Here is a 25,269-nt window from a genome sequence, read left to right as displayed (position 1 = left end):
GCTGTCGCACGAACCGGAAATGGGTGGGAGCGAGAGAGCCGATTGGCTGTCGCCTAGGTGTTTTCTGTCTCTATGGTTTTCTGGGGCGGAAGCGTATTAGAAACATGGCTACCGTAGCTTCTTTATCTGGTTCTGTCAAGGGCTGGGGGAAGCTTTCCTATATCTTTGCCGCAGTAGGGAAGAATAGTAGTAGCGCCTTTGGAGCAGGTAAGGACGGGGAGTAATTCACTAGCCCTATTTTCACTACCTGCGTCCCCCTTTCTGGGATGCTTACCAAAGGCTCTGGAGCTGAAGTGTTCCCTTGTGTGAAACCCAAACATTTTACCAGTTGAATTTTCGTTTTTGTTGCAAATAGAGCTTGGCAGTATTATCTGACTTTCTTGCAAACGTTGTTGTGGAATAAAGACAACATGCAGATGTTCGTATTGTTTACTTCATTTGTAGTCTGCCTTTCTCACTAGTAGTCATAAGAACTTAAGAGAAGCCATGTTGGATCAGGCCAATGGCCCATGCAGTCCAACACTGTGTCACACAGTGGCCAAAAGTAAAAGCATATTACAAATTACAAAAATCAATTCAGCCACAGAGCAAAGATCTCCAGTAAGGAATGCAGTAGGACTTGGATTACAGAGATAATTTTTTAAAAATACACACTGTCAGAGGCATGTCACACTGTAATGCAGAAAGTGGATTTCCATGGCAGAAGGCTATATAGTAAAAGAGGAAACTGTTGTATGTGCAATAAAAATTGCAATGGAATAGTCTTCTTCATAAAAGCAACTTGCAGATCTGTTCCAGTGTACTATAGTTCTAATCCCTTTATATGCTGCAATGCATATGTTGACAAAACACTATTGAGGATTTGAGCGTCATCATGATAAAGCTTAATTCAGCATTCAGATATGCTGCTAGATAAAATATCTTAGATGGCAAAAACCAAGATACATGCGCTAAGGTAGCAAAGGGTGCTGTGATCATCAGCTATGCTGTCACTGCTAGGCAAACTTCCATTTTTGCAGTCTAATGCACAGTTACTCCAATCTAATCTCATTGTTCTGTAAGGTGATCTTACTCATCGATTTCATAAACATTTTAAGTAGTGTAGTTGTATATGTTTCAAACTATGTGTTGTTGTTGCTGTTGTTAAAACAATAAAATAATTTTAGGCTTGATAAGCATGGCATAAATTTCAGTCCCCTATCTTCCAAGTTGTGGATTTTTAAAAAGTTATTGACTTCCTGGCTTTAGCATTTCTGGAATTTTTGCATCTATACTTGCAGCCAATGCCAACATTTGTGCTACGAAAAATATTACCATTGTTATTAAAACAAGAGAAATGCTCTTGAGAATACAGCCATGATAGTTTGGCCCTCTATGGTGGGGCAGTGTACTTAATATTTAAATATGTTTTTCATTTATCTTCCCCCCCCTCAGTCGCATCATGGAGACGGCAGTGTAGTTCACACAGTGAACAGGTATCCAGTAAACCAAATATGGTAAGTTTTATGTTTGAGCATGTTCACATATTTATGTTTTGTAAACTAATATCGGAATGACTATTCCAATATTCTCAAGCCTCTTTCTGGAAGGGAACCAGAAAGAGGCTTGGTATAGCACTAATGGAAGGTATTAAAGATGCAGGAGTTTTAGAGGTCCTGGTCAGAGCAGAAATTATGGTAGAATATTAAAGTAAAAATGACAAAGCTTACAAAATTGTTAAGGTATCAGACTGTTAAAACAAGCCATGCATATATTTGGCATATGTCTCAGATTTGGGTTTTGGAATCTAAAGGTTTAGATCAGGGGGGTTGAACTCATTTGTTATGAGGGCCAGATCTGACATAAATAAGACCTTGCTGGGCCATGTGCATCATAAAATGTAATGCCAGGTAGCAGAGATATAAAGTTTATAAGGGACACAAACAAGGAGATTTTTTAAAAACTTAAAATAAAACATGCTTAAAACGTTAGCGCTTGTTGGTCTTAAAGGTGTTTTCTTTGTATTTCTCCCATGCAATCCAGGGAACTGGGCAAAGGAAGCTCTGGCTCATTCCTTCCTCCCCAGGGACAAGGAGGGGGAGGAGCCTCAGCCAATAGAAGGAAGAGAGGCTTGCCTCAGTAGCTCTGCTGTGCCATTGAAAAAGCCCAGCAAAGCAAGCTCTCCTTCCCTCCCCCCCTCCCCAAGGGAGAAGCCTCAGCCAATGGAGAAAATAGAGACTTTGTTCTGGAGCTTCTGTGCAATTGAGCAAGCTTGGCAAAGCAAGCTGTGATGCAGAAGGAAGCAAGAGAAAGAAAGAAGGAAGCAGATGACAGCCAGTTGCTCTGGGGCCTGATTCAGCCCCCATGGCACATATTTGACACCCCTGGTTTAGATATAATAAATAACTCAACTGATTATAGTTTATCTTTAAACTCTAAAATTTCACAGTGGTGGTTTAAAGCAGCTGATGGAAGATTTGGGTATGGAGCTGGCAACCTTATTTGCACATTTCAAGCTTGAAATGTGTTATCTGTTAATTATGCTGTATAAGATTTGATGTTTTAAGGTTTTTAATGTTTTAAATGTTTTGACTATTTTAACTGTTTATATATGCATATGTTAATTTAAATTCTGTTTTATTATTTGTTGTGAGCCGCCCTGAGCCATCCTTGTGGGAAGGGCGGGATACAAATCATAAAATAAATAAAACTATAGCATCTCTTGTCCTGAAAGGTCCCTAGATGACGCTTCCATCCTTGACCCGTGCCAGTCTGGGTTCCGACCGGGCCATGGGACGGAGACGGTGCTGGTCGCCTTGGTAGATGACCTCCAGCGACATCTGGATCGGGGCGGCACTGCGGTACTGATGCTACTAGACCTGTCGGCGGCATTTGATACAGTCGACCATCAGTTGCTAAAGTGCCGCCTCGCCGACATAGGGGTTGGGGGGTTGGCCTTGCAATGGCTTTCCTCCTTCCTCTCCGGTCGGGGACAAAGGGTGGCTATTGGGGGGGAGCGATCCCAGAGGCGCACACTTGATTGTGGGGTGCCTCAGGGGGCAGTTCTCTCCCCAATGTTATTTAACATTTATATGCGCCCCCTTGCCCAGATTGTCCGGAGGTTTGGGCTGGGTTGCCATCAATATGCTGATGACACCCAGCTCTATCTGCTAATGGACGGCCGGCCCGACTCCGCCCCGGGGAATCTGGATCGGGCTTTACAGGCTGTAGCGACGTGGCTCAGGTTGAGTGGGCTGAAGTTGAATCCAGCGAAGACAGAGGTCCTTTGCGTGGATCGCGGCGCTCTAGGAGGGGAAATAGCTCTCCCAACCTTCGACGGCGCGCTATTGAAACCCGCGCGCCAGGTAAAGAGTTTGGGCATTTTACTGGAGCCTTCATTGTCAATGGAGGCCCAGATAGCAGCCACTGCCAAGTCAGCATTCTTCCATCTGAGGCGGGCAAGGCAGTTGGCCCCCTTCCTGGAGCGTCGCGACCTCGCAACAGTGATCCATGCAACGGTCACCTCAAGACTGGACTACTGTAATGCCCTCTACTTGGGGCTACCTCTGTGCCGGACTCGGAAGCTGCAGCTGGTGCAGAACGCGTCGGCCAGGCTATTATTGGGGCTCCCAAAATGGGAGCACATACGGCCGGGACTGCGCGAACTGCACTGGCTGCCAATTACCTACCGAGTCCAGTACAAAGTGTTGGTTATTACCTTTAAAGCCCTATATGGCCGAGGACCAGCCTACCTAAGGGACCGTCTCTCCCCATATGAACCCCAGAGGGCACTGAGGTCGATGGGCAAAAATAAATTGACTATCCCTGGGCCGAGAGAGGTCAAACTTCAAAATATCAGAACTCGGGCCTTCTCAGCCGCGGCTCCTGTACTGTGGAATCAGCTCCCGGAGGAAGTGCGGGCCCTGCGGAACCTTGACCAGTTCCGCGGGGCCTGCAAGACCGCTCTTTTTAGGCAAGCCTATGCTGATATCTGCTGAGTTGCTAAGAATAAGGAGCCGCCATCTACTATACGATTATGGAACCATCTAAACTGGCAGAACCAGCGCCAAACAAGTTTACTGCTGCCAGATTTATTCTATGTAATGAATTATGTATTTTAAATATTTTAACTTAATTAACTGGTTTTTATGTTTAATTTCTTTAATTGTTAAATTTTAAAGTTTTATCCTTTGTTAAATATGTGAAATGTTGTTAGCCGCCCTGAGCCGCCTAGGCGGGGAGGGCGGGATATAAATGTAAATATAAATAAAATAAATAAATAAATAAATAAATGCTTAGTGATCATCATGGTAATCAAAAGAAACGTATGAATGCTACCAAAAGCGGCTTTCATTGTCAAAACCACTTCTGTTTCAGCCTGAAACAATGGATAATCCCTATAAGGAGCCTCCTAAAAAATGCACCTTGTGCGGGATACATGTTAATTACAAGAATATTCAGGTAAATTTGTTTCATGTTTATGTGCTGTTGAGGTTGCAAGAGTGGCAAAAGCAAAATTAAGCCTAAAATCTTGAAAAGAGATGAATTGCAAGAGTAATACTAGTTCAGGTTTTCTGCTCTTGTTACAGGAAATACCACTGCAGGGTAGTAGTCATGTAATCTTTCTATTCCTTTCACATGGTTGTCCCTTTACATTCTAAAATAGCTGGCAAGATGATGAGCATCAGAATGAAAATGTAATCTGTGGAGCAGGAGTCTCCAATATAGCGACCATGGGCCCTATGGCATCCACTGATACCTACCATGGTATCTGCCAAGTGTTTTTAGAAAGTGGGTGGGGCCAAATGGGGCTTTTACTAAGCAAGGTTTCTGATTGGCCACTGGAAATTTTGATTCACTGTGCAGGTTTTTTAAAATGCTGCTTTGGGCCCTGATCTGAATAGCTCAAGCAAACCTGATCTTGTCAGATCTCGGAAGCTAAGCAGGGTCAGCTCTGGTTAGTACCTGGATGGGACACCTCCTTGAAGGATAGGGACAGGCTTTATTTAGCTACTGCTCTGAATATTCTCCAGGCACCCAATCAGGGTCAATCACCATGACTTCCAGGTGCAGGCACATGCATGCACACAAAAGATGCTGCTTTAGCAGTGGTTTCCACCACAGTACAATGATCTTCACTATGCAACTGAAGGTAAGCTACAGCAGCCATTTTATGGCTGGCTCAACTTTCTGCAGAAGCCATTTTATGACAAACATCTTGTGGGCCGTGTCCACCATACTGTGTCAGAATTCCAAAGGTGCCTGCAAGTTCAAAAAGGTTGGGGACTCCTGCATTCTCAGAGATGCATCCAGGGAAAATATCCACAGACCTAGCAGAAAGCCAGTCTACAGAACTGGCATAGGTCAAGTTTCCATAATCTTCCACTTTAAAAAGTGGTGGAAGAATTTTAGGACACTGTATGCAGATGTAAATGCTCATCTTGTAAACATGGCAGTCGTACACCACCTTGCTTGTACAATACTTTTGTATTGTATTTTATACTATGTGAATGCCTAAGAAAAGTAACAAAGGCCAGTAGATTGTGGGTGCGAAAACCATTGCATCCTAAATAAAATAGCATGTTTCTCAGAAGCCTACTGTAGATTAACAGCTGTTCACCTCTCTTGATGGTGAACAGATCAGGAGCAGCTCAAGGGCCTCATGGTCCCTTTCTCCTTCTTCTATGCACAACCAGTCGATGTCATTTTCCAGGCTAACCCTAGGACAATATTGCATCTGCACTAGTGTTCCTACTAACCATCATTAGCTCCAATTACAGCTTGCAACCCCATTTCCAGACTACTGTTGGATCCAATTATAGTTAGGCCAGATGGGCAGTACAGATGTAATGCAATGCCACCGTTAGCATTTGAAGAAGGGAACTGGTGTGTGGAAGGAGGAAATCAGGGACACGAGTGCAAAATCTGTGCTGTGTTCTTAAGTCAGTGTTGCATATACACAACCTTTCTTGTCCTTTATCTCTGATAGCAAAAAAGGTAAAACCAGCTTACGTAACAAACATCCGTTTTCCTTTAAGAGTTCCATTTTGCAATTATTTGTTGTATTCATGCCCTGATTTTAAACCTGATCAATTCCTAAAGCATTGTACAACTTTTTAAACATAAAAGTTAATAGATGCGCAAATCAATTTTTATTTTGTGCCCTACACAACAAATGAAGCTTCCTCAAATACTGCATCTTTTTGTTATTGGCTGCCTCATGTTAGCTCTGCCCCTCACCCCCGTCTTAGATTGTTGGGTCCCTGCCTGATAAGGGTTCCTTGAAGCGTGCCCCAACAAAATAACCTGGCGGTGCAAATAACCTGCCTCAAGAGACCCAACATAGCACTGGTGTGATGTCAGATTAGGATCTGGGATGACTGGATTCCAATCCCCACTCTGCCATGGAAGCTGGCCAGGTGACTCCGGGCCAATCACAACTCTCAAGCCCAACTCACTTCACAAGGTGGTGGTTGTGAGGAGTAGGTGGAGGAGAAAAGGACAAATTGAAAAGCTGTGTTGGGAAGGAAAATGTGACATGAATAAAGTCAGCAGAAATTGCTGTCTGTTTAAATCATCATGCACCCCAAAGCTGAATCTGAAACATTATTAAAAATTATTATATGATTATACTTGGTATGTTTGTGTTAGGTAATTAATTTTAATGTCACTAAGTAATTTTGTATATAGAATCTCTAGACTGTATCAAAGTGTTTACTGATCTGAAAACTTGTTTTTTTCAACAGCTTTTGTCTCAGTTTGTTTCACCGTATACAGGTCACATTCTTGGTATGCATATAACAGGTATGTCACAGATCAGAAATTAAGTTACAATTACTGTTACCCCTTACTCATCCAGTCACTCCCTTGTAGTTTAACTAGGGTTATCATATTTTGTAAAGCAACCCCCCCCAGCATATTTCTCAACTGACTACTTCAAACAAGTGATCACTATGTCTCTGCTATTCGAGCTGTGATAATTGCTACTAGCTAGGAATATTCCTAACCCCCCTAACCCCCAAAGAGGACATTTTCATCAGTTTGTTTTTAAAAATCCAAGAGGATGGACATTAAAAAAGTGGACTAAAAAAGTGGTAACCCTAGTTTAACCCTAAATAACCACTGGTTAGTGGCTCCTCACACTCTGAATTCTGCTGAGCCACAGCACTTGATTTTTGAAGCAGGTATCTGTAACAATTTAAATGATGCTTTTTTCTTTTAAAAGATACTTTAATTTGGGTTCAGGTAACAAGCAAACTTCTCAAATTGCTCAGTGAAATTATTTTTAGAGCACCTGTTTTGGTTCACAGGCTTATGTCCAAAGAAACAGAAGGAGATCTCAAAAGCAATTAAAAGAGCTCACTGTATTGGTAAGTGTATTTTAAAGGCATGAAAATAATTGTTTATAAAAATATTTATTTCTACAACTTCTGAATTATGTTTTTGCAGGATTTATGCCAGTTACATATAAGGACCCAACATTCCTCAGTGATCCTAAAGTATGTGATATTAGATATCCAGAATGAATTATGTTTTGTACTTGACGAAGTTGTAATTGGTGTGTGCTTAATACTAATAAAAAAATAAATATACAGACATTTTAAAGATGATCTTGTGGTTATTTCCTGCTGTTTGTATAGCTGGCACAAAGCAAAATGGTCACTTAAAACACACAAGTAGCGTTGTGACATACATAAGAGAATATTTTGTGCTACAAATAGTAAATTATCATTATTTTTCAATCATATGAACCTTCTTGAAATACACATCAGACATATTTTGTCTGAGGAACAAAAATACTGTCATGGCTAAATCAAACATTTTTGCGTGTAAGTTAGTCCCACAAGTCTTCGTGGAATTGATTCCTGAATAACTGTGCATAGGATTCCATTTGTAACTGGAAATCTTGTTTCATTTGTATTGCATATTATTAACAGTTGATGGTTTGGGCAGCCTGATTATTAGAATTTTCTGGCGGTGCATGTGACATCTATGTATCAAGGCCTCATCAGCTGGCTTTCAAAATGCTTAACAGTGTTTCTCTCCAATACAACAAAACAGTAAGCACAGTGTGTTGAAAGGCAAGGCGTTCTGTTCATTGCATTCTTGTTCTATGATACTCCCTGAGAAGGTGTCTACAAATTCAGTTATGGAAGAGCAGTCTGGGCTCATTTCCCCGCTCCCCTCCCCCAGTACAGGGATAATGCTGGTTTAAGTCTTTACCTGTAGCTTAATAATGTCCCCCCACCATAAATGAACAGAGAATATCTATGCAACACTTTTTTTGGGGGGGGGGGCGGGTAGCTCACTCACTTTCCGCATTATCCACCTTCAAGAAATTAGAGGATTGGGGGACACAGTATGCTCTTCAACATCTTTTATTATGTTGTCCTCTGTCTTAGTATTACTTGTAGCGCATCTTTCCTGGTCACTGTCCTCTTGATCTCTTGGAAATAGATTTTGATGCAGTTGCAGAGATCGAAGCCTTTTGAAGGGCTTTGGTCCAGTGGCACTCCCAGTAGATTTTCGCTTAACTGCTTGCCTTGTTTCAGTTTCAGGGAAATTACTTTCTTTCAGCATTAAGGTTAACTGGTCCATTACATTGATTTTGTGGTCAGTATTGCAGCAGTATTTTGAAATCTGTCTTCCTTTTAAGGTAACAATGCTTGTCTGCAGTCCAGATTTTGGAAAAAGGGTTTGCAACGCTTGACAAAGGAAAATGTTCTCTTTTGTCTCAGCTGGAAGATTTCTAGTCTTACCTGAAACAGACAGGAGGAAAAATTGAGGGGGGAGACTATAAGCAAGACAGTCCTTGTTCAGTATCACAATGTGTACATTGCTTCCATGTCCTTTGAAAATATCTTCCTAGTCAAGAGAACTACATACAAGACCCTTTGTGAAACCTCTACAGGAAGGCGTGCTTTAGAATTAAGAGCAAAACCCCATTGGTTGATGGTCCTTTAATAGAAACAAAGCCTAAATATTAATCTGTAAGGGCTCTATTAAATCAGAAAGGAATCCCTGAGATCATAGCAGATGGGTTCAGTAGGGCAGTAGACTCTGAACTTTTGAGACCACATCTCCTAGTAGGCACCTACATCTGTTTTTAAAATAAGAGGAATTCATGTTCTAGTAATGTCACAAAAAGGACCTTAGTCTGCACTTGAAGGGTTTCAAAGTCTGCATGGAGAATGTAAGAAGCAAACTTTCTTTAAGGACAACTGCAACCATTACTGATGTTAGAACAGATTTTGAGTCCAGTGGCCAATCAAGACCAAGTTTTGTTCAAGGTGTGAACTTTCACGTACAAGCATACATACTTCCTCAGATACATTAGAATGGAGACTAACAGTTTTTACGCACGTGCACACACATACAGAGATGCCTCTACATATGTGAACAACAAATTTGCATGCAACTTAAGAAGACTGCAGATTTGTACCCCGTCCTCTCTGAATCAGAGACTCTGAGCGGCTTACAATCTCCTATATCTTCTCCCCCCACAACAGACACCCTGTGAAGTGGGTGGGGCTGAGAGGGCTCTCACAGCAGCCGCCCTTTCAAGGACAAATTCTATGAGAGCTATGGCTGACCCAAGGCCATTCCAACAGCTGCAAGCAGAGGAGTGGGGAATCAAACCCATTAATGAAATGTTTGACATACACAAAGGCCAAACAATAACAAGCTAAGTTCATAGGGTAACCGTTTGTTTGGATTTAACTGGGGAGGACAGCAAAGCAATAAACATGTCCAAATAGGAGACAGATGTGTAAAAGTGTCCTTAGCTGTTATACTCCATTTGTTTCTTCTCAAGGTTGGATTTAATTAACAGCATCCTTTTCTTAGGGGTCAAGGAATACATTCCAATATATTGCATTGCAATTGCTTTCCATTATTCTATTTAAAAAAAAATACTCTAAAACACCGAGGATGTATAGCTGTTCTTGGTAGGAATGAGTTTAGCATATGTAATCCTGTTGAGTCCTGGGTGGTGTTTGTTCTAAGTGTTGTAATAACTTGTAATTCAGCAATTTCCGTTCTGTTCCTGAAGCTCTTTTGCAATAAAACAGTTACTGTGAGGTCACCCATTGAATGTTCTGGAAGGCTGAAATGTTCTCTTACAGGTTCCTCAGGCCTGTGATTCCTGATGTCAGATTTGTGTCCATTTATCCTTAGCATAGGGTTTGTCCTGTTTGCTCTATCTAGAGAACCGAAGGGCATTGTTGGCATTTAATGGCATACAGTGTTCAAAGATGAGCATGTGAATAAGCCTCAGATGTTGTTGTAGTTAGGTCCAGTGATTGTGCTGTCTGGGTGTATGTGGCAGCAAAGTTGGCATTTGGTTTTATTGCAAGCTCTGGTAACCAGTGTCCGTGTTCAGATTAGATATTGCGTTATTGTGGGTGAGGGGTTGTTTGAGATAGGGGGCTGTCTGTGCGCAAGAAAAGGTTTGCCCTCCCAGTACTTGTGAAAGAGAACTTTATCCAGTAGAGGTTGTATGTCACTGATATGTTAACCATTTTAAGTTGAAAGCTGTATGTGACCACTAGTGGCGTTCTATTATTGTCTCTTTTGAGCCTCTGTAACAGTTTTTTTCTGGGTACCATCCTGGCTTTGTTAATCTGTTTTGGACTTCATCAGATGGATACTTTGTTGCAGATCTCTCAGGTGAGAATCTCTGTCCAAACAAATGGTGACCCTATGCACTTAGCTTGTTATTGCTCTTTGGCCTTTGCATATGTCAGAACATTTCATTAAGTTGTATGCTAATTTGCTGTTCACTTACGTAGAGGCATCTGTGTATCTATATATATATGTGTGTGTGTGTGTGTGTGTATATGTATGTATATATATATATATATATATATATATAAAACTTAGAATTTATTTATAATTTCAATTTATATACCACCCTGATCTTAAAGTTAACCTCCATCCCAATGTGTCTGAGGAAGTGTGCATGCTCACAACTTGAATAAAACTTTGTTGGTCTTAAAGGCGCCACTGGATTCAAAATTTGTTCTACTGCTTTAGACCAGCATGGCTGCCCACTTGGATCATTGTTGATTTTTTTTTAAATATACAAAGTCCTGTTTCAACCCACAGATATAACTTCTATCATCTTTGGTTGTTTTCCTTTAACTTTTGTCCTAATTGCGGGGTGTGGGTGGGGCGTACTCTGAATTCCCAGCTCTCTCATGCAAAGAATTACTAAGTCTTAAACCATATGTCTTCTTCTAACAATATGCAATATTGGTTTACAAATGTTTCCAGTTCTCCCAAACTTTACATCAGGGGTGGCAGACTGCAGCTCGGGAGCCAAATGTGACTCTTGCACACATTATGTGGTTCGCGAAGCCCCCCCCCCACCCCATTGGCTGGCTTGGAAAAGGCATTTGTCTCTTTAAATCACTTCTCCAAACCAAGTAGGCTGGCAGCTTGGAGAATGCATTTAAAATTAAACTTGCTTTCTTTCCACCTCCCCTCCCCCCTCCTCCATCTATTTGCTTTCCTTTCTTCCTGCTTGCCTGCTCTCAAACACCTGATGTTCATGTCTTGTTGCTCTCAAATATCTGAAGTTTATTCTATGAGACTCTTACATTAAGCAAGCTTGGCCACCCCTGCTCTACATGTTTGAAATAAAACCAGGAAGAGTTCTCAGTTAGGGTCTTTTTAGAGCGCTACATAAAAGGTGGCTAAATGAGGGAGGGGGTTTGGAGGGGGGCCAAGGCACTGGCTGTGGAGTGTTAACCTTTCCCATCCAGCGCATATATTAAGGTTGCTTGCCCCCCACCCTACATCAACGCTAACTGTGGGGGGAGGGGAGGCAATCTCTTTGAGGGTTACCTATCTGATGCCCTAGATGCCGCTTACGGTATTTGATACTTTTCATTTAATTTCTTTTTCTTTTTTTTAAAAAAAATCACATACTCCCAAAACATTGGTTGTATTAGTCTCTTTCAACAAACATCTGATGAGGCTTTGGTGTAGTGGTTAAGTGTGCGGACTCTTATCTGGGAGAACCGGGTTGGATTCCCCACTCCTCCACTTGCACCTGCTAACATGGCCTCGGGTCAGCCATAGCTCTGGCAGAGGTTGTCCTTGAAAGGGCAGCTGCTGTGAGAGCCCTCCCCAGCCCCACCCACCTCACAGGGTGTCTGTTGTGGGGGAGGAAGGTAAAGGAGATTGTGAGCCGCTCTGAGACTCTTCGGAGTGAAGGGCGGGATATAAATCCAATATCTTCTTACTCTTGCCTTCACACCACGCAACACTTGTACATCTTTGAGGAGGTGCCACCAGATGATCTGGAGTGAAGGTTAGAGAAGAGCGATGGTTTACTATATACATTACCTGCTGCTTCTGTAAGTTCTTTTTTCCTTCTTATTTCTTGTTTCAGTTTGTTCACTTCTGCCAGCAGATTCTCTACTGATCTTTCACTATCCACTACTTCACTGCATAAATCCTGGAACAGAAAAATAGGAGACAGCTATAAAATTATGAGTTAATATTAGCACCTGACAATATACCTACAGAACTTTCTTTAATTTAAACTCTGGCATAGAAGATGCAGTTGTCAAAAAACTGTTTCTTGCTAGTGTTACATCTAGTCAAAAACCCTGCCCCTCGTGGATGGTACTACAGCTCAGAGTTTTCCTCCTCCATGTTCGCAACTGCCCAAAATGCCAGAGGCAATTACATGTACTAATTCATATAACACATAAGTAGCAAATGGCATTCAGAAGATGTAGTAATGGCCACTTTGTGTAGTGACTTTAAAAGACGATAGAAGCTTATCACCAGATATAGCAAAAGGCAGTTCTAAGAGGCACAATGTTGCATCTGAATTGGCCGTATTGATAGAATTGGCTTGGCTGTTGTGTTGTTTCTGACCACAATGATTTACTCAAACGTTGTGTTTCTTGTTAAAAGCTACATAATACATGTTTTTAAAGAAAAGTTTAAACTTACCTTCAGTTCTGCCTGCAAAGTAGCATACATTTCATTAATCTTGCAAACTTCTTTTAGAGACCCATCTTCATTAAAAAATTCAGACCTTTTGGTACAAAAAGAAACCTAGCATGTACTGTTTGCACCTGGCATTTATAATAAAGTGAATCTTACCCACTTAGAAATATTATGAATTACAGCACTTTACCACGTGGACACTTCAAAATACAACTGCTACCAAATCAATAGGGACACACAGAAGCACTTGTGTTCACTAGTTAAATTATTAGTGAAGAAAATTTTGTATCAGATTACATGCACTGAATTTTTTAGCTGCTTTAAACAGTGTGGAATTGTAGGCATTTCCTTGTTGAATATATGCAATATCCCTTTTTTAAAACCATTGCTTAAGATTCTGAATGAACTATGTTTTCCCTGATCCGGAGTTAATTTGTAGCTTATATGGAAACCTCTGGAAATAACATGCAAAATATAAAAAAATATTCTGCTCTTACCTGTGTTTTGCAATCCCTCTACAAAAGCCAGAAGAAATACATGAACCAGATACCGTTCGGTAGCCTTGCTGTTCTGCCATTCCCAGATTGGCAACAACAAGAGGAACTTTCTGGAAAAGACTTCAGGAAAAGAGAAAGATGAGAATATAAATAAATATGGGAAACGTTTACACTGTGGACCAAAAGGGTGGATCACCTAAATGTTTCTTGTCAAAATGCATGATAGAACACTGTATGTCATTAAATTTTAATACAATTGAAAGTTATGCACTTCTCAGCCACAAATAAGAAAAATAAAAAGGAGGAACTTTTAAAGTGATTCTACTTCTATAAAAATAGTTGCAGCAACCGAAAGTGAAATACTTCCTAAGGTCTTAGAGCAGTAGTTTTCTTGAAAGACCAGGGATATTGACAATGATTACGATCCATGATGTGGGTGTGAAAGTTGGACAATGAAGAAAGCTGATAGGAAGAAATTGGGATTCATTTGAAATGTGGTGTTGCAAGAGAATTTTATAGACAAATTAGTGGGTTCCAGGTCAAATTAAGCCTGAACTCTCCCTAGAACCTAAAATGACCAAAGTGAGGCTATCATACTTTGGTAACATTAGGAGAAGACAAGAGTCACTGGAAAAGACAATAATACTATGAAAAGTGGAAGGCAGCAGGAAAAGAGGGAACCACATGCGGCTCCTGAGCTGCGGTCTGGCCACCCCTTGATCTACCAATTTCTAAAAGGATGTGGCGGGTGTCAACCAAAATGCGGGCAGAGCCGTAGAACCCATGGGCACCATAAATTACAGAAACTGTATTATATGACTAAGTTGAAAATTTGAAAGTTTTATTACATTACTTTGCACATAAGATAGTATGTCTCCCTGCGAAAAGGGAAAAAAAAATAGAGACTCACCCCTCTTGTGGTTTATGCAAGGCATATTCAAGTTTGTAGGTGGAAGAACTTGATGAGGTTACTGTGGAAGTTAGTAATAGAAAAACAAGGCCCTGGTTTGATAAGTGTGACTGTAAATGCTGATGAAGGAGTCGCTCTCTGAATGTCATCACCTGGTCAGTATTGCGCCTGAGTTTGTACCAGCCCACCACAGCCTGGAAAATATAAATGAATCTGAAAATCAGATACAGCTTTAAAAAAAAAAGAGATCACACACATGAACCAGAGCATTTAAATTAAGAATTAGAGTCCCAAGTCTATGAGCCGCAAAATAAAATGTCCCAAAAAAATCACAGAACCAGGATAGTAAGTACAGTGGATGCCCTTGCCCTGGCAGATGATGCTTATCCCAACTGTGCAAGTAAATTCACGGAGATTACTAATTCTCAGGTATGTTCAGTTGCTTCCCTGTCCATGCACACCTACATTGAGCCATTTGAAACTGAACACATGAGCATGTGGAGGGAGAACCACCTTTTGTAAAGTTTCGGTCTGGTTATCTGGAGCCACCTGTTATTTTCCAGGCAATAACCCCTAGCCACAGCTTGGAACTAATCACTGCTGCTACTGAGACGATGCATTAGATAGCACAGCTGGAATAATAAATATTCTTACAAGTCTTGTGGCAGCTTACTAACACGATTTTATTCCAGCACATAAACTTCCAGCAGGCCCCCATCTATGAACATTTATGACGGGATAAAAATTTATGACAGGATAAAATCTTGCTTAGTCTTTAAAATGCCACAAGATACCTGTTTAGTTTTGCTGCAACAAACTAGCATACCTGTTCCTTGGGAATTACTTGTTTTCCTGAACCAAATGCAAGAATGCTTATATATAAACACACCTTTTTAAAGCATGCAAGTAAATGAACAGAGGGGTAGGGAAATGGGGAGGGAGTTGGGGCAAGAGTACACAACTTGTGATATGCGCTTCTTTTGCTGAATGAACATTAATTCACAGTAGACACTTTTCACACTAAAAAGCAACCAAAAGCAGTTAAATGTATGACTTTCCCTAAATCAAAGTATGAATGCATCATTAAGTGGAGAAAAATACAGGGTGCATTTACATAGTTGGCATTCATTTTGAGGGAGCTTTTGAATTCTTGATGGATGTGTCCCTCTGGCATAAATTGAGAATGTGGCTAAGGTTGTAAGCCTATGTACACTTACAGCAGAGTAAGTACCACTGAACGCCCTGCAACTTACTTCCAAGTAAACATGGACAAGCACATGTCCAACATGACGCTGTAGGCAATTATATAGGTCTTTAAGAAACATTATTGTATCTAGCTCAGCACACATATATTTTCCAGAATAGAGGTTCTAAATGCAAAATACCTTTTTGCATCCTAACAGTATTTTCTTCAGTACACATTCATTCAGTTCTCCAGCTGAGTTGTAAAAGCTGGAAAAGCAAACAAAGTAGGTTAGAGAGCCACATAAGTGTTAAAATCAGGTGCATGTTTATCAGGTGCTACAATTAATTTGTATTGTTTCACACATGTAAACACAGATCTTTGGCATTTTCTATGGTATTTACTGGGACTCAGAGTAAATCATTTCCATTGTATATAAAAAAATAGTATTCCAAAGCAATAATCATGAATGGTGGGGGAAAGTGCCATCAAATTGCAGCTGACTTATGTGGCTCTGTAGTGGGGGAACATTGTTCCCTCTAAACTGAGTTAGCATGAGCTAGCTCACAGATTTTTAGCCTCCAGCTCACAGATTTTTGTCTTAGCTCAGGAAGGATGACCCCGGAATACAATAATTTATGCAGTAGTTCACAACTTTAATGCTCGTAGCTCACAAAGTAGAAGTTTTGCTCAAAAGATTCTGCAGCTTAGAGGAAACATTGGGAGGAAGCCAAACTTTGGCTCAGGAGCCACATGTGGTTCTTTCATAGATATTGTGTGGCTCCTGAAGCCCCCACCACCCCATTAGCCAATTTGGAAAAAGCACTTGTCTTTTTAAATCACTTTTCCAAGCCACACCAGCCCACGGCTTGGAGAATGCATTTAAAGTTAAAGTTGCTTTCTTTCCACCTCTCCCTCCCTCATCTATTTCCTTCCTTCCCTCCCTCCCACATCTGCTGTTCATGTCTTGCGACTCTCAAACATCTGATGTTTATTCTATGTGGCTCTTACACTAAGCAAGTTTGGCCACCCCGCCCGTAGGGTTTTCAAAACATGAGATAATTAGAGGTGGTATAGCAAACCTGGACTTCCCTCCTACCCAAGAAATAACCAGGCCTGATCCTGCTTAGTTTTCAAGATCTGATGAGATTGGCCTAGCCTGGGCCATCCAGGTCAGGCCAATCAAGAATACAGAAACCAAAACCTTGGAGCAGAGGGGAGGGGGAGAGGAAAGCATCTGCAAAGAAGAATGCATGTGTTTGTTCCAGAGATCATAATCATGGAGTATTTGTTCACTGGAGTTGCAACTCTTTACACCTAAAATCTTTTCAGTGTGAAAAACCTGTGTCTGCACTTTCTGCTCTATGATTTTAGGAGACAGAAAGCAGGACATATGTATATTACATGTACTTCAAATTAACCTGAGCCATAGTGAGATCCTACAGCAATTCATCTGCAAACAGAAATAAGTTCTTCCGTACAGCAGATGTTATACAGCTGGAAACATATTCTCCAAATCTGAAAGCTGCAGTCTCTTTTCTTTACATCAAAAACGCAAGGACTGAGGTATAAAAAAATCCACAAAATGATGGCAGGTTGTGCTGTCACCTGCAGGTGGATGTTTATAGAACTGATTCTCCATAAATCCTGCCCCCCCCCCCCAAAAAAAGACTAGATTTCACAAATGATTGTGGTCTAGCTTTCTTTACATGCCGACTTCCTGTGTGCAGGGACTATATCAGGGGTGGGGAACAGTGGCTCTCCAGATGTTTTTTGCCTACAACTCCCATCAGCCCCAGCCATTGGCCATGCTGGCTGGGGCTGATGGGAGTTGTAGGCAAAAACATCTGGAGAGCCACTGTTCCCCACCCCTGGACTATATGAAAAGCATTAACCATGCAATCCAAAGCAGAGTTATATCCTTCTAGGTCCGTTGACTTCAGTGGACTTAAAATAATACAAGTGGGAGACATGCAAGGAGTTGTAGAGGGTATCTCATCTTCCCCTCTACTCCCCTCCACCAGTATTTCCTCTTTCCCTCGTGCATTCTCAGCTTCCCCCCCCTCTCCTTCCCACCCACCAGCCAACCCATTTTTTATCTGTCCTGCCATCTTCAGCTAGATCAATTATTTATTTGATTTATACCCCACCTGTCTCCACAATGAGGACCAAAAGCAGCTTGCATCATTCTCCAACCTCACCCTGTTTCCTTGCAACAACCTGTGAGGTAGATTAGGCTGAGACTGTGACTGGCCCAAAGCTACCCTATAAGCCTTCACAGCAGAGTGGGGCAGCAGCTGCTGAACAGCTTGGCCTGGGTAGGTCATACAAATTGCCTGGTGGTTGCTGCTGGGCCAGGTTCCATTGAGTTCTCCTTCAAAGGCCAAAGCTTCTCTGCATCCAGCCCCATCTGCCAGGTAGATAGCATAGGATGTGTCTCTTTCTCTTACCCTGCACTATCAGACACGTATTTCTGTAATAAAGTAGTTATCGTTTAGTTTCAAAAGAAACAGTGGCTTTGTATAATTTTGCAACCACCTGGTCTATTCAAGATTCAATACAAGCACCTCTGCATTAAAGCCTCATCCGCTCTGCAAACGAAAAGATCTGGACCAACCAGAACCAGTACCCTTCCCTGCAAAGAGAACAACATAAGCTACTTTAAATCCCCAGTGGAGAAAAAAAGCAGGGTAAAAATGAAGTAAAAAGTAAGTATTATATGTTTGGTTACCATGACGTAAGGATATTAAGGGCCCTGATGTGAACATGACACTAGGTAAAGTTAAAACAAATGAGACAGCCATCCCTTATGTGTTGATGAATGCATAATGAGAGCTTCTAAGTGCATGTCAGAAACGCATGACCTTTAAGACATCAAAATGTCATCTATCATCAGTTGCACAATTTCATACTTTATATGCAAAACAACGTACAACATTTTTAAAAATATAACATTTACCTGAAGGGTTGGTAGCATGGAATGTGCTTCTGTATATCTGAAATGAAATCAACATGTCACTTTTGCCCCCAATGTTTGGTGTAGACGTATTTCTGTTGTGAGCCGCCCTGAGCTTGCTGCGGTGGGGAGGGCAGGCTATAAATCCAATAAAATAAATAAATAAATTTCTGCATATTCCCCACTAAAAAGACATTAAAAAAAGGATTCCTTATTAAAGACTTTAAAGCTGTTGTTCATCATTCTGCCCTTTACTATAATCATGAGAAAGACAGCCTTTTGTCTGTATTATTTATTATTTATTTTGATTTCCCCCAAGACTGAACTGATTACACTGCATGACAATTTCTAAGTGCTTGTCAGAAACGCATGACCTTTAAGACATCAAAATGTCATCTATCATCAGTTGCACAATTTCATACTTTATATGCAAAACAACGTACAATGTTTTTTAAAAGTTTAGACTAGAAGCAAACTTTGTGTTTGTTTTTGCACGTGACACTGTGCTTGAGTTGTTGCTGAAAGGTTGGTAGCATGGAATGTGCTTCTCTATATCTGAAATGAAATCAGCCGCATTATTAAAGAGTGTTGCAAAGTGAATCCCATCCTGTGCCCACTCAGATCTTCAAAGAAAACCTACTAGTTGGCACTGTTGGAAAATTGGAAGATGCAGACTTAAGTACAGTGCACAACGAAGAGTTCCCTAAAGCTACTTTTTTTGTCTTTCCTTTCTCAGCTCTGAAAGGAACAGGAAAACAAGGGTCTGTTGCAACATGCTGCCCCCCAAGTGTCTTTAAAAAGGGGGTGGAGCCTGGTGGGGCTTTGGCCCCTGGAGATCTGATTTGCTGTGCAGAGGTTTTTAAAACTGCTTCAGCAACGACAGCCACCACAGCATGATCTTCACTATGCTACTGAGAACACATGCAAGAAAATATTTTAAAAGTATATTCATTTAAAAAGGCATACTGTTAATACAGCACCATATCACATTGTGGTTTTAAATTATTAGTTTAAATGCTGCTTTAAATGTAATTGTATATTTAACTGATTGTTATGAATTTTATTGCTGTATTATTGTAATGATGCATTTATGTCATGTTGGCCGCCTTGAGCCTGCTTTGGCGGGGAGGGCGGGATATAAATTAAAAATTATTATTATTATTATTACAGAGCTACTGCCCGAAATGCTGAAGAGATACTATTAAGAGTTCCATGTAACCTCACACCCAGACTTATTACAGTTGACTCCACCTCCTGTAGCAGCCATTTTGTGGTTGAACCTGCCACCCTGTGCCATAATTCCAGAAGTGCCCAAAGGCTTGAAAATGTTGGGAATCCCTGATCTGTTGTGTAAGGAACTCTGGAAGCTGAAGAAAAAGGAACAGCGCAGTATGGGACAATTGCAGGGGGTGCTATCTTAGTAAGAGTCAAAGTGGTCCAATGGTTAGAGTGTCAGACTATTATCTGGGAAAGCAGCATTTAAATGCCCACTTTGCCATTTTTATTCTCTCAGACAACTCCCCTCACACGGTTGTTGCAAGAAAAAGAGGGAAGGGGGAAATACCACCCTTAAAGGAAAAGATCGAGTTTTAAAAATGCTAGATAACGGTAGATTCAAGTGAACAAAAATGTGCAATTGAAATTTTGTAAAACAGATCTGGCTGGGGATCATGATGTAAACTCATAAAATGATGGCAGATGGGCAGAAATACAACATAGCTGTATCACTATATGCAGAAATACTGGCGACGTCATATCCTGAGCCGCCTCGGTGGGGAGGACGGGATATAAATAAAATGAAATGAAATGAAAATAAAGAATACAGTTTCATTATCTGTTCACTATTTTGCTTCCATAAAATTGTGCTAAAATATAATATTTATATTTCTATGCCACCTTCCCACAAAATACAGGGTCCTCCAGGCAGATAGTACATGTAATCTCCTGTTCACTGCCTGTACTGAACAAAGGTCCCCTATAAGGGCCAACCAAAAAATGTGATGTATCTCAGGGATGGCCAACAGTAGCTCTCGAGATGTTTTTTGCCTACAACTCCCATCAGCCCCAGCCATTGGCCATGCTGGCTGGGGCTGAGGGGAGTTGTAGACAAAAAACATCTGGAGAGCAACCACTGGCTATCCCTGATGTATCTCATGAAAAGCAAGGATGGGGGGAGAAACCAAAACCAAACCATTCAAAACTTACCAATTGTATAAACAACTTCAACATCATCCATCTGAGAGTCAGTAATGCTGTTCTTGGCTTCACCTTTCACATCTCCAAGGAGGAAGCCTTCCTTTATAACCAGAGAAGAAAAACATATCAGATACTGGAAATACTACAGAGAAGTTTCAGGACTGCCTATTCCAAATTAATATTCTGAACCTACATGCTGGAAAAAGGCTGGAGGAAAGTTTAAAAAGCAATACAACACAATAAAGGGTTTTATTGTGTGTCCCCCCCAGGTTAATCTGAATTAAATAATTGCATAATTCTCCCAGGCTCCATACATTAATGTGAAGTATGTAATCATAAGCTATTTGTTCAGTTAGAACCAAAACAACATGGAAACACAGGCCAAGTTTATATAATCATATGCAATCTTTACAAAATTCTGTTCTAGGGTTGTTGTTGTTTTTAATTGTAAGAACTGCAGGCATTTCCACAAAGCTTCAAAGTATTTTTGATCTTATTTTTTAATTCTTTATTCAAAGTATTTTTGATCCATCCTATTTATTCAGTGCTGTAACCTGCCCTGAGCCCATTTGTGGGAGGGGCGGGATAAAGTCAAATTAAGTAAATAAATAATTTTTGAGTCCCTCAGGGACTATCCATCCATTATGCAAATTCTGTAAACATGAGCCACAGTGTGGAAGAGAAACTGAACTACTGTGACTGGTTTTGTGTGATGCACACTGCAGACTGGTTTATATTTTCAAATGTAAAACTGTCCTTAGATTCCCACACACACACACACCTTTAAATACTTGCAACTGCCCCTAGCACAGTGATGACACTGACTACATTGCTAGCTTGATGGTGAGACTATCAAAGAGACCCTGTTGCAGCTAGGCATTCCACCATAAGAACAGGCTTGCCGGATCAGACCAGTGGTCTATCTAGTACAACATCCTGTTTCCATCAGTGGCAAGTCAATGTCCTACGGAAACCCAAAAGTACAGCCACACATCCCTTGCCTACAGATTGCTCTCCAATGTTTAAAAACATTTTTTTCTTTTGAATCCAGAGCCCATCCTCCTTCGGCTATCACGGCCAATAAACAACAATATCTTCCCTAAATCTGTCCAACACCCTTTTAAATCCACCTTGAGTCTTAGCAAAAAAGGCAATCTATAAAATAAATAAAATAACCTGTTGCCCTCCATCTTGTGGTAATGAGTTCCACAAGTCAGCTACTTACTGTGTGACATACTACTGCTTTTCACTGTCTTTCATCTACAGCCAATCAGTTTCACAGGATGTTCTATTATTATAGATGGAGGGGGGGATCATTCTCTGCCCTATCACTGATCGAATTCACACACTGTCTGCAACCAGGGTACAAACTTTTCAGCAGATGTTTTTGGACTGCATCAATGTCTCAATTAAACACCAGCTGGGAAGTGATGTGTGAGGCTTCATTAACCGAGATGTAGTTGTTGGCTGGGAGAGTAAAATTCTTCTTGGGTCTGAAAAATCTGGAGAGGGGTGCAAACCTCCAAAAGGCAGATTTGTACAGGGACGATGGATCTATGTATATTATGTGGTCAAAGAGAACTAATATGTATAGGAGTGGGCATCCACATCTCTCGTGTCTGTGTTTTAAATGCTTATTTCATTAAAGCGTGGGGGTGTGTAAGTGAAGAGGCAGCAACGGATGACAAATTCAAAACACCAGAAAGGAATCACATATTTTTAAAAGGAAGGAAATACGTAGGTGTTTTAAAATGCATGCTGTAATTGAATGGACAGTTTAAATGTGGTTCCTTTAAAAATATTTATAGCCTGCCATTGAGCTTTGTAAGCCACTTTGGAGAGCCTCCTGGACTGGAAGGGGGGGGGGGTTAAATCAATAAGTACATCAGTAAGACTGTGAAAATCTCTGTCTTCAGCCATCGCTGCAGGATTCCATTAAGAAAGACTACAGTCAGTAATTACTCAAAGGAAGGAAGTTTGAAAATACACATGCAGAGGATAGAAAAGTGCACCAGCTACATGACAATCCTTGGTCACACTGCAAAGGAAACTAGTTTTAAACAGAATGTTTAGCATTAAGCTACTGAGTACATATTATCCCTCTTTTACACATTCACACACACCAACCATCCTCCTTATGTGTGGACATTTCAGATGAGTTGCAGCGGCATTCCTGTGACTACTGCAGAAATCAGTGGTTGGGGGTGGGGGGGCTGTAGCCTAGTCTCTGTGTACAATCGGAGACACACACATTAAGAGAGAAGGGAGAAAAGAAGGGAAGTGGGTTTTATTCTTTTAAAACCCTAAGACAAGGCAAAAAGCAAATGTGGGGAGAAAAGGTAATACTCAGAATGTCCAAATATCCGCCAACGCAGGGCAAGCAGATCTCTCTCCTCACATACAGACCCAGTGAGCTATCTTTTCTATCACAAAAGGGACCAACATTCTGGCTTTTCCTCAGATTTCCAGATTTTGTAAGGCGGGAAATCCTTTTCTTTCAAACCTAGGGCTGACTGTTGCTGGTTCCTCAGTCAGTTCTAAAGGGGAACGCACTCTGCACCAATGCAGAGGCATTCTCGCTGTGCAAGCTCAGCTTAACAGCTCCTGGGGCTAAACTCAAAGGAAGCTTCAGAGAGGAGAGCCACCAGCAGGGCACAGCCCGGAGCCTCGGCTCTCAGAAGGAAGCACAACTCACCCTCAGTGTTCCCTCTAAACTGAAGAACAAAGCAGGAGTCAAGTTGCACCTTTAAGACCAACGAAGTTTTATTCAGCATGTAAGCTTTCGTGTGCTCTAAGCACACTTCATCAGACAATAGTATGGAATGGGAAGAAGTCCTAAATCTAGAGAAAGTGGGCTGTGAGTTAGTATGCAGAGTCATGGAAATATTTTTTAGCAGATTAAAAGAATCATAAATTGGGGTCTTGTGTTTGTTCGTTAGTGTTAACTGGGCTGAAACAACAAAAGGCTGCCCACCTGGATCCCTCTAAGCTGAATTAGTGTGAGCTAGCTCACAATTTTTTAGCTTCTAGCTCACACTAGAGGAAAAATGGCCCCAGAGCAAACTAACTGATGCAGTAGCTCACAAGTTTAATGGCAGCAGCTCACCACTTTAATGCCAGTGGCTCACAAAGTAGAATTTTTGCTCACAAGATTGCGCAGCTTAGAGGGAACACTGCTTGCCCCCCGCCCGTGCCGCTGGATGGTGTGAATTGCCTTCCCCCAGTCCCAAGAAGCAGGATGGAAGGGGGCCGCTTACGTACTGTGTCCGAATCGGTGCTGAAGTGGTGGAAAGCCAGGGCGCCGAAGACGAAGCCCGGCAGCAGGGCCGTGGTGCTTTCCCCTTCCATGCCCAGCGTGGCGCCAAACCCGAACCCGCCGGAACAAGGCAAGGGAAGGCGGCCAGGAGGCGCCAACAATGGCCGCGCCCGGCCCCAGAGACCGAGCGAGGAACCGCCAGCGCCATCTAGCGCCCATAAGGGCTCACGGCTGCGATAGCCGTTGAAGGTGAAAAAGGGGAGAACTCTCTGAGGCCCGTGGTTTATGCTTTCGCTTCCTTTATTCAGGAAAACAAAGTAGGAGTCCAGTCGTACCTTTAAGGCTAACAAAGTTTTATACATAATGTAAGCTTTCGTGTGCACTCAGTTAAACTGCTTATTTTACTTTAGCTTCAATGTTAGAATTCTTCACATGCATGCACAGATCAATATATCTAATTCCACACATGACCAGATCTGTAGATATTTAAACCTTGAGCCTGAATCTATAACCAAACATGAGTGTTCTTGAGTCTGCAGCCTCTCTCTCTCTCTCGGCTTGACTTCGCAAACGCTTACATTCTGAATAAAATTTTGTTGGTCTTAAAGATGGGACTGGACTCCTACTTTGTTCTACTTCATCAGACCAACACGGCCGCCCGCTTGGATTTATGTAGAAAAGACAGAGCAAAAGCCCGGTAGCACCTCAAAGACTAACGAAATTTGTGGCAGGAGATGAGCTGTCGTGAGTCACTGCTCAGCTCACTTCTTCAGATACCTGTTTTCTTCTCAGACCCTTTGTTAAGTCTTCTGCATTTGGTGAGAAAGATGATGTCTCTTTGTACCTTTGCAAATTTCTTCACAGAAATTTGCAGAGGTACAAACTTCCATTTTGTAAGGCTAAATGTGGTGTTTTCCATGGTTGGAGAGGCAGATCAAGATGGGTAGCCTGTCTGTAGTGGTAGAAAAGAGCAAGAGTCCAGTAGCATCTTTAAAGACTAACAAGATTTGTGGCGGGGCAGGAGGTTTCCTGAGTCGCTGTTCACTTCTTCAGTGACTCACGAAAGCTCATACCCTGCCACAAATTTTACATTCAGGTGTGTAGCCATGTAGGTCCGAAGCAACAGAACACAGCTTTAATCCCCAAATCTCCAGGAATTTCCCAAGCTGGAGCTGGCAACCCTGGAGGGGACATGCAGGATCTCTCTCTGCTATCTGATATGGGGCAGTGGCTCTACTAGCCTGCTAGAGCGTCTCCTTGTCTCCATCTGTGCAAATACAAGACAGCCACCATAAGCCTCCAGTACTCCTCTAAAGAAAAAAAAAC

The 25,269-nt window shown here is 41.6% G+C and overlaps 2 protein-coding genes across 2 annotated transcripts; one reads left to right on the top strand and one right to left on the bottom strand.

Moving 5' to 3' along the window:
- Window positions 1-21: 21 nt before the first annotated feature.
- Window positions 22-7,577, top strand: MRPS18C (mitochondrial ribosomal protein S18C). Its single transcript, XM_060247115.1, has 6 exons — window positions 22-207; window positions 1,435-1,496; window positions 4,357-4,440; window positions 6,726-6,783; window positions 7,290-7,349; window positions 7,429-7,577. The coding sequence occupies exons 1-6, from the start codon at window positions 105-107 to the stop codon at window positions 7,503-7,505; spliced, it is 444 nt and encodes a 147-aa protein (XP_060103098.1). The 5' UTR covers window positions 22-104; the 3' UTR covers window positions 7,506-7,577.
- Window positions 7,379-24,208, bottom strand: ABRAXAS1 (abraxas 1, BRCA1 A complex subunit). The gene is made up of 9 exons (XM_060247113.1): window positions 23,949-24,208; window positions 20,697-20,787; window positions 18,495-18,531; window positions 15,738-15,804; window positions 14,353-14,546; window positions 13,443-13,562; window positions 12,949-13,033; window positions 12,331-12,442; window positions 7,379-8,738 (listed from the first exon to the last, which is right to left on the bottom strand). The coding sequence occupies exons 1-9, from the start codon at window positions 24,033-24,035 to the stop codon at window positions 8,311-8,313; spliced, it is 1,221 nt and encodes a 406-aa protein (XP_060103096.1). The 5' UTR covers window positions 24,036-24,208; the 3' UTR covers window positions 7,379-8,310.
- Window positions 24,209-25,269: the final 1,061 nt, after the last annotated feature.

This window comes from Heteronotia binoei, chromosome 9 (genome assembly GCF_032191835.1).
Source record: "Heteronotia binoei isolate CCM8104 ecotype False Entrance Well chromosome 9, APGP_CSIRO_Hbin_v1, whole genome shotgun sequence".
Taxonomy (NCBI): domain Eukaryota; kingdom Metazoa; phylum Chordata; class Lepidosauria; order Squamata; family Gekkonidae; genus Heteronotia; species Heteronotia binoei.
The sequence above is the reverse complement of the archived record's forward strand: the minus strand, read 5'-3'. Positions and strand labels throughout refer to the sequence as shown.